Source organism: Epinephelus moara, chromosome 3 (assembly GCF_006386435.1).
Source record: "Epinephelus moara isolate mb chromosome 3, YSFRI_EMoa_1.0, whole genome shotgun sequence".
NCBI classification, from domain to species: Eukaryota; Metazoa; Chordata; class Actinopteri; order Perciformes; family Serranidae; genus Epinephelus; species Epinephelus moara.
The window spans coordinates 2,815,983-2,825,563 of NC_065508.1; the positions used below are offsets into that span (position 1 = coordinate 2,815,983).

The window sequence follows — 9,581 nt, forward strand, 5'->3', positions numbered from 1 at the left end:
CATAAGTATGAATAAAGCATGAATGAAAAGCATTTGTGCTGGAAAAGTTTTATAGTTTTGAAGCTTTGCAGTCAGTGACACTGAACCTGACTTATATGATTAAAACAGCAATTTGGCAGATTAAGATCTCGTTCGACAGTGCTGTGACACGTCATCTTAAATAACCTTTTAATAGTGATTATTGATCTGGCTGCTCTAACAAAAGACATCATGTATTTTCTCTTGAAACACATATTCATGTATTTATTAATGTGTTGGCTTTAATGATGATGAAACAAACCCACAAAACTATATATACTTTTATTTCAGGTACAGGACACAATTACAGTTTGCAGCACAAGAAATTACAAGCAAATGTTATGTGACATTACTCATGAAATTAAAAGGACAAGTGAAGAATGAATAATTCCAACTTCCTATGTTAGGTCTGAAAGTCCTCACTTTAATTTCAGCTTTCTTACTCTTATTATCAAATGTTTAAAAAGGTTTCAACAATATAATTTTGAACCTTCTAGAAGTAAACAGTGCAGGGAGGGCCGATAATACAATGCACAATCATGCCTTATTGATGAATATGACAAAATGTCATAACTTTTTTGTTTTCCATTTCCAAATTTGAACCACAGCTTTGAACGACAAGTTCTGTCATTTAATTCTGTTTAACATTAGATCCATTGAAATGAATATAAAGACTCAAATGGCAAAATAAATGGACAGCACATGTTTAGGGAACCCAGATGGTCTTGTGAGAGTAACTGCATCATAAAGAGCATTACTGCTAAGAAATGTTGTGACATACAATTCAGATACAATTCTATATCAAAGTATAGTATTTGAAACACAAATAATTTATCAACCTGTATTTAAGCTGCAGTCATTATTTTTAGTAAATTTGTTGGCAGGATCTTGTACTTAACAAACAGTTTCAGTATATGAACCCTAACTATTTGTGTACCGAGTCCATACATCACTGGGTTGACAACAGGTGGAATGACGACAAAGTATAAAGACAGGAGGATCCGTGCCTCAATAGAAACATGACTCATCTTAAATCTAGTTTGGATAATTTCAAAAAAGGAACCGATAGTGTAGTTCAGCAAAGATAATAAATGTGGGATACATTTTTTCAGAGCGCTGCTTTGGGACGCTCTTGATAATTTCCTACACTCTCTTGAAATCTGTGCATAAGAGAAAACAATCATCACTAACTGAGGCACAACCAAAAACAGAATTAACACAAGTCCCACAATACTTATGTGCGATGCATTTGAACATGAATTTTTGACCAGTTCCATGTTCACACAGTATAATTTCGGTATGACTTTCCCGCAGAAGCTCAGCTGTAAGGTTAGTGTGTAAAAACATCCAAACACAACGAGTGGGTATATACCTGCTAATGCAACAAGCTTGCCTGTCTTTGAATTAGACATGATGCTGTGGTAACACAGCGGGTAGCAGATGGCAGCATATCTGTCGTATCCCATAACAGCTAAAATAAAAAACTCAGCACTGGCATATGTGTGAAGGAAATAGATTTGAGCCTTACACCACTTCACAGATATCTCATGAGTCTTGGATATGAGCACAGCCATAACTGCAGGAAGCAGTGCAGTGCTGCCATACATTTCATTGATGGATAACATGCAGATGAACACATTCATAGGTTGATGCAACTCTTTGTTTTGGTGTACGACAGTAATGAGCAGTGAATTCAAAATGATAGTAATGCAATACAGCAGAAGGAATACAGCAAACAGCCCGTGTTTGTAGTTTTCCACGGCAGCGAACGCAGTCATTGTGAATGTTAGCACTGTTGTGTTCATGTTACAATTCAGTTCTGAAAAGGAAGACATTTACATGTTTAAACACAGTTGTACCTGCCAAAAGATCATTTAATTATGACATATTATATGAGAGGGTCAGGAAAACCATTTGAATATTGTTGATAATTGTACCAAACATCAGCCAGAATTTACATCAAACTTAAGTCTCTAAGAGTCTAAGCTGCAGGCAAACATGTCATGTGATTAGCACAGAGACTCTTGAGTCTAGTTACCTTTGTGATTGTCCTCTCCATGCAGTGAGTGCAGTGTGTCACTGCAGGTGTCCTTTTAACACTGCTCAGGGTGGACGAGTGGTGTGTTTTTCATGAATGGGTTTCTTGTTACCAGGGTTACCAAACTTTGTTACTTCCTCTGAACTGCTTTACATCATCAAACAAAGCACACAGACACTTTTGCAAAGGTTAAACATGGCACATGTGCAGTTCAGATGGTAGGCCTATATATCATTCAGAAGTCCCTTTACTGCTTCACACTGACTGATGTTCACTTTGCATTATACATAACATGCAATGGTATCGTATTCATTCTGACATGAGGCTTTAAAAATCCCTCGGTGCATCATGTAGCTTTCTGAACTTTGGATTTAAATGAAACAGTTTGACGATAGCAGCTATTCTGAGTTTTGGTATTATCAGAAAACCCCCCGTGTACAGTAGTCCACCTAACCTGTGTTTGTGTACATGTGCTAATCAGCCATTACTTGGTGCCTGTAACAGTGTTCTGATTTTACCCGAGGTGAAATACCAATTTCCATGTTTAATTCAAGACAAAACCAAACAGAAACACATCAACTGAACCTCAGTCAGCCAGCTGGAGAGTGGCCCCAAGTTTTCCTTAAGTAGCAGTACCCGAAACTGACCTCAGACCTGGACAATAGTGATTCGAAAACTTTTCAAGTTTTGATACTTTCTACAAAATATGGTGTCAGTTTCTCCATGATAGTACTACATGTAGATTGTAGCATCCATGTTGTTTTCACATTATAAGTCAAAGCTCATAAAGACATCCATCGGAGGAGCATGTAAATGCACCATTGGCCTTGGTGAATGGAGGTCTCAGCAGTACCTTACAATAACATCAAGCGGGCAAGTATGAAAAGTCGGGCTAACCTGGAACATACCGGACACTAAAAAGAGTCGTTAAAAAATATTTCTTTGTTCATTTTTGTCCACTTCTACTGGAAAGGAATCCAGAAAAGGCCAAACTTCAAGTGAGGAGGCTGTGCTTTCTACAAAACATGTCAAAGCACACATAGGATGCAATCAGTGCAGCTTCTTTATCCAATCACCCATGGGAAAGGGTAGCATCAGAGGTTATTAGAGGAAAACTAGTTTTCTAACCTTTATTTAACCAGGTGAAGTCCCACTGAGATTAAAAATCTCTTTTGCGAGGGAGACCTGGCCAAGACAGGCAGCAACAATAAAAGCAACAATACAGGAAATTAAACATAAAAACAGTGATCTCAAGAATACACATCATTAAGCATTTATGCATCAAAACACTGACAGTGTAAGGATTCAGACTCTATTTCTTTCATTTTAGATTTAAAAGCAGTCAAAGTAATAAGAATATGAAGTTTCAACACATTCTGCAGTGTGTTCCATGACGGAGCAGAATGCTTGAAAGCCCTTTTACCATGATCGGTGCGTGCAAATGGCACATTAAGCAGGAAGAGGTCTTGAGAATGCAAAAAGTACTGCCCAACTTTCTGCGCAATAAATATACACAGATAATGTGCGAGCAGACCAAGAATAGCCTTATAAATGAACGTGTGCCAATGGCGCATCCTACGCAGGGCCAGCGCAGACCATCCTACCCTAGAGTACAACTCACAGTGGTGAGTGAGGGGTTTGCAGTTCGTAATGAACCTCAAGGAGGCATGGTAGGCTGCATCAACCGTCTGAAGACATTGTGCAGAGGCATGCATATATAACAGATCACCATAGTCCAGTACAGGTAACAAGGTGTCAGCAACAAGACGCTTTTTCACATTAAAAGAAAAACACATCTTGTTGTGAAAATAAAACCCCAACTTTAACCTCAGCTTCTTCACCAAGTACATCACATATGACTTAAAAGATGCCCAGGTATTTACACAAAATTACAACCTCTATGATGTTACCATCAAGAGGAACCACTGAAGGAACATTTAGTGGCCCATTTCTGGCATTGGTGAACAGCATGAGTTTCGACTTGTCTGCATTGAGAACAAGTTTCAAATCAAGTAAGGTATGTTGAACCACATTAAAAACATTTTGCAAAGATTCAATGGCCTGTACAAGAGTTGACGCACAAGTTTGAAGGCGTCGCACAGCTGCTATATCCACAAAAGCACCACGGATGGTGATGAAACTGAATTCACCCCTTGATGCCATTTAGGATTCAGATCACAAGGAGCTGCCCCAGAACTGGTAACTGGCTTATCTGTCCAGTCAGCTGAGACAAGGCAGTGGTGTTGTGTTTAAGTGACTGTACGCTACGAATGTGACTGCTCGACTGTCATGCCTGACTGTGTGGCAGAGAAGGACAGTGTGATTTCATGTTTATTTATGTGTAACAGCACTTTGCAGTCCTTAACATCTTGTGTTCAAAATCTCTTATTTTTTGTACTTGTTTTACTCTAATTTCTCCTAAATGCTGCGATTTCCCTTTAATTTCAAACATCTCTGTGTGACTTCTACTAATCACATTAATCAATAAATAATGCATAATAATGCAGAATTTAAATGCTTTAAAAATGTACTGTTTTTCACCAATGATGCAAGCCACAGGTGGATAAACACACTCATTAGAGGTCATTAGTCCACTTGGTGTTTTCATTCCTCTAGAAAGCAATTAGAAGTCACACCACTGTTTTGCCACAGGTCAGGTGAGACCTCTTTGGACAGCACCTTGAGAATAGAGTCAGGGGATGAGAGGAAAACGGTAATGACTTCCCTTTGGAGAAAAGCTGATGTAACACTGATGAAACTGTGTCCAAGGTGCCATGACCTCTGTGCTAATGCAAAGTGCAGCAATAATATGTTCAGGCATTTATTTCAGATGATCATACGTTCAGCTGAATATTGGTGTTGACAAATTTATTTCATTTACAATTAAACAAGACAACCATGTTTTCCTAGTTGTTTTATTTGGTTTCTGGTTTGTGACAAGTTTCAGCTTTATTTCTAACAGCATGTAAAAGGCTAGGAAAGCTATTTATTTCCTATGAAATGAAACAAATCCTTTGTGATGAGAAATAGGGGCAGTTACGGAGGGCAAAGTTGAAATAAATAAACTATGTCCTAGAGGGGGATGGGAAAGCTTCGTAAGGTAACCAGTCACACCTCGTGCCGGCATTTTTTGTTAACTATAGACTAGTGTTTTGGGTGTGATACACAACTCTATTCAGATGCAGCTCCTTCACTTAGCCGGTGACCAGTAACGGACACAACATTAGTGGAAGCAGTGGTAATCTGGATTTGGTTTTATATAAGATTTATCTGCCCACACGTGGCAGTGTAGGAGGTGTCTTTAATTCTTGGTGTGTTTGTTGTGTTCAATGTGATTCTACCGAATAATACTGTATATTCCAGTGTCTCACCACTGAGGAAGTAACTGCTGCTCAAAATGTGACTTCTATTATAACTTACTGGGTGGAATCTACTCAAATGCATGAATGTTTTGATGGTAAACTTTAGCCCCTCAAACAAGGCCTCAGCTAATCCCTGGTTTAAGGTTGCAGTCCTAAAGTTGGGCAACTCAAGAGGCCAATGTTGCAATGCAAGGTGCTCATAGGTTGTGTTCTCACCCTTGCACGCACACCTTGCCAGTACCAGGAGTTATACCACAGAGGCGGTGGCCTTTGTATTATGGGGGCCTAGCAGGGTTGAACATCCATGGTGCTGGTGATGGCGGCTAGAGGGAGCCTCTGAGTGAGTCATTCAAAAACCCTGATGAGCTGTCACATGTCTTACCTGAACCCCGGAAAGTTTGCAGATTTGCCGACACCCCAGCTCTCGCCGTCTCGGCTGGAAAGCGCTGCCGGCGGCGGAAGCGTTGTCTTTTAAAGAGCGGGAGAATTGTAGGCTATTCGCATGGCATGCTATTTACATGCCACCTATAGCTACAGCTAATGTTTCTTTCTTATTTCGTAGGCCTATCATACTAATAAACTTACCAGGAATCCCCATTTCCAGAGAAATTCTTCTCCAGGCCTCTCTTTTCTTGTCGAGGTCGTGGTATTCCCTGGAAGTAATATCATAAACTATGGGGTAGCTGGAGACGGTTAATATGAGTCTCTCCTCCATCTTGCAGTCGGATCTTTAAATTTTTCCGTGCCCCTGCGTTCTACTGAGGTGACTCAGTTTTAAGGAATGTGCCAAGGCCTTGAGCTTTTTTCTAAATGAGCTCGCCAAAATCAGAACAATGACATTAAAATCAATTAATTAAATCAACAATATTTTTTTAAAAAGTTGTGGATTGATCCTGTTTGGAAATGTTTCACATACTGACCCTGGAATTTAAACCCTAATGCTGTTTACAAAATGTTCTCCTTCCTTGCCCTCCTCTACAGAAATAGCTGCATTAGTGACAATTTGTGGGAAAATGCCTTCTTTGATGTTTAATACAGAGACAGCTGGCCTCTGTGCTTATGTCCTCAGTCTCAGCAATGAGGGTTAAGCATGTTCACGGGTTTTAAATCAGCTGTAAAACATGCAGCTTCTTGGAAATGTGTGTCTCTTGTCTCATGACAACACTCGGTCACGAGTTTGGCCGAGTGCTGCAGGTTTCTTAAATGTGATTATGAAAAGCATGTTCTCTCTAGAATTCTTATAATTCTATAATATAAAACACAGTGACCAGTATGCTGCTTCAAATTATCTTCACTCCTCCCCTCTGACCAAAATACAAACGGACCTGGGCCTAATCCTCATTCTGGAGCAACAGTATCACTCGCAAGAATGTCTTGTTATCGTGTGGTTGTTTTGGCGCTCTTTGTTGTCTTACTGCTTAATGGTAAGTCTTGATAAAATATCTTGCACGTTTTTGTGGCTTTAATCTGCATATTTGTATGCTTCCAGAGATTATAGATTATGGATTTAGTCTTTTAACAGCTAAACTATTTAATATTAAAAGGATGGTTTGGATTTTTTTAAGTGGGTGTGGATGGGGTACTCATCCGTGGTCAGTGGATTACATACAGTAGATGACCATCGGCACGCCCCCAGTTTGGAGAAGCAGCAAGAGAGCCTTCATGGAAGCTAAGCAATGTACTTATGTGGAGCGCTACCTAAAAAAAGTCCCACCTAATAAATCTTACAACAGTTTAAGTGTACGCTACATAGAGACTATTTTCACTGCTTTACCTTTCCGTCAGACAGCCTGTTCCAGTGGGGAGGATGTGAACGGCTTCAGTTCCCCATTTTTACTCCTGTTAAGGCCACCAGACTCCATCAACAAAAACACTAATTTTGGCTCAATGAGCGCAGGAGCTGTTTCCTCTACCGCTGCCTTGATTGGTTAGTTCATTGTGTGACTTTGGCAAATCTGAACTTAACGCTTTTACCGCCAAAGACACACAACAACACAAACAAAAAATTGATCGAGGCAGTTCAGTGATGTTAAACTACTGATTTTGTCAATGGAGTCTGGCTTTGAAGAGAGCAATATATCGGCTTCATTTCTCAATTGGAAATCACTGTCTGATGGTAAAGTAAAGCAGTGAAAATATTCTAAATATAGTGTACACTTAAACTGAAATTGAAACTCTTAAGTGGAACTTTTTTAGGTGGCTAAAATACATTTTGCTGCTGTCCCCATTGCTTAGCTTCCTTGTCAAACTCCAGCCTGCTTCTCTAAACTGGGGGGTGTTGTAACATCTAATGACATCTACTGTATTTAACACACTGTGGATAAGTACCTCATATAGCTCCACTTCAAAAGATCCAAATGTTCCCTAACAATGATTTCCATCATTACAGTTGTGGAGAATGAGGCGGCATCCTTCCCTTGGTCGTGCCCCAGTCTGAAGGGAGTGTGTAGAAAGGTTTGCCTCCCAACAGAGCTGTTCTTTGGACCTCTGGGCTGTGGAAAAGGCTTTCTGTAAGTTTTAAGCTCAGATATGTGAATGTATGCTGTATATTTATTTGCTGATAAACTGTAATGCATTGTTTTTGTTTACTCCCAGGTGCTGTGTGTCTCATTTTCTATGAGAGCTGAATGCATAGAGATGAGAATACATGTCCAGTCCGTCATTGCAGTCCTGAACAATGTCATCCAGCCATGCTAGAAGACCAAGCACCACAGAAGCTGAGACGGATGGAAGACACTGCTGTGGTGGACCATATTTAGCTTTTTACTCTGATGTAACTCGAAAGACTTTGGAAAGTTTAATTAACTGCTTGAAGTTTTTAAATGCAGCTGAAATGGCTGAGGTCGAGTAAAAATTACATGAAACGTCCTTCATTGTTTTGTATTTTTTATATTTAACTTTGGATTACTTGTCAGAATAATACATACTAAACATGTTGTTGAGCAGAAAGGCTGCCACCTGCATGGCAAATCTCATATTCATGTCAAGAGTTGCCCTGACTTAATTAGCTGCATGTTTTTATCTGAGGAGGAACGCAAAGACCCTGCAATTGAGGATGTAAAATGGACAATAGGCCTCATAGAGCGACATTCTCTTAAATTGCTCTTATATATTTTCTCTCTTAAGAGAAAAAATAAGATAAGTCAACTCCAGATGCACATAAAGTTCTTAACTGCCCACATCTGCTCTTACCCAGGTGTGGCAAATCCACTCCATCATAAGTAACCATTAGCATAGGTAACACCCCCTAAGCACTATATAACGGCAGATGTGGTGCTGTGTGCAAAGTCTCTGGCACATGCCGAAAAGTAGAGATGCTACCAGAGTGTACTCCTAGCATTACAGAGTGCATGAAAAATAGGCTAATTTAATCAATGATCAAAATAGTTGCACATTAATTTTAAATCAATTGACTAACAGTTTCAGCTGCAATTGTATATTTTCATATTATTTGTGTGCAGAATTTGTATAGTTATTAGTTATTAAATAAATTTAGTGGAGTAAAAGATACAATATTTCCCTCTGAAGTGTAGTGGAATAGAGGTAGAAAGTTGCATGAGATTAGAATACTGTTAAAAATAATAGATAAGGTATGAGTACCTCAAATTTGTACTTGAATACAGCACTTGAGTAAATGTGCTTAATGACATCCCACCACTGGTCAGCAGATGCACAGTAACTGAGATTACAGTAGTTGGGACCAATGGACCAAGAATAGCAGTATTTCTTTGGCCCACAAAGAAAGTTTAATAATTGAGACGATTTATTGTTTATTGTAAGTGGATCCCCATTAGTCATCACCATATTGAAGACTATTCTTCCTGAAACACAAACATAGAAACACAAACATAGAAACACAAACTAACACCAAAAAAAAACATGCGTGCAGTTCAATCAGAGCAGTTAACAAAAAACCCCTCAGTGCATATCATTCACTTGTTCAGAAAACACAAGGAAAATAAAATACAGTCTTAATTATAGCTGCTGCAGAGCGATGGGTCGGGTCCGGGCATTTTTAGGCAATTCTGAGCAACAAGCAGAAGAATTGGAAGACATTTAGGAATTTAGCAACACAACCTGCCTTTTGCATCAGCTGAGGCTTGAACTCACAACCTCTGAGACTAAGAATCAATTTCTATCTCACTGAGCTAATTAGTCAGTGA

The 9,581-nt window shown here is 39.3% G+C and overlaps 1 protein-coding gene across 1 annotated transcript; it reads right to left on the reverse strand.

The window, feature by feature from the left end:
* Nucleotides 1-287: 287 nt before the first annotated feature.
* LOC126387615 (olfactory receptor 52D1-like) lies at nucleotides 288-2,118 on the reverse strand. Its single transcript, XM_050040171.1, has 2 exons — nucleotides 2,057-2,118; nucleotides 288-1,837 (listed from the first exon to the last, which is right to left on the reverse strand). The coding sequence occupies exon 2, from the start codon at nucleotides 1,821-1,823 to the stop codon at nucleotides 864-866; it is 960 nt and encodes a 319-aa protein (XP_049896128.1). The 5' UTR covers nucleotides 1,824-1,837; nucleotides 2,057-2,118; the 3' UTR covers nucleotides 288-863.
* Between the last annotated feature and the right edge of the window lie 7,463 nt (nucleotides 2,119-9,581).

What these genes read in the sequence shown, in the direction of transcription:
- LOC126387615 (XM_050040171.1), bottom strand. Translation starts at nt 1,823, where the DNA reads ATGAACACAACAGTGCTAACATTCACAATGACTGCGTTCGCTGCCGTG.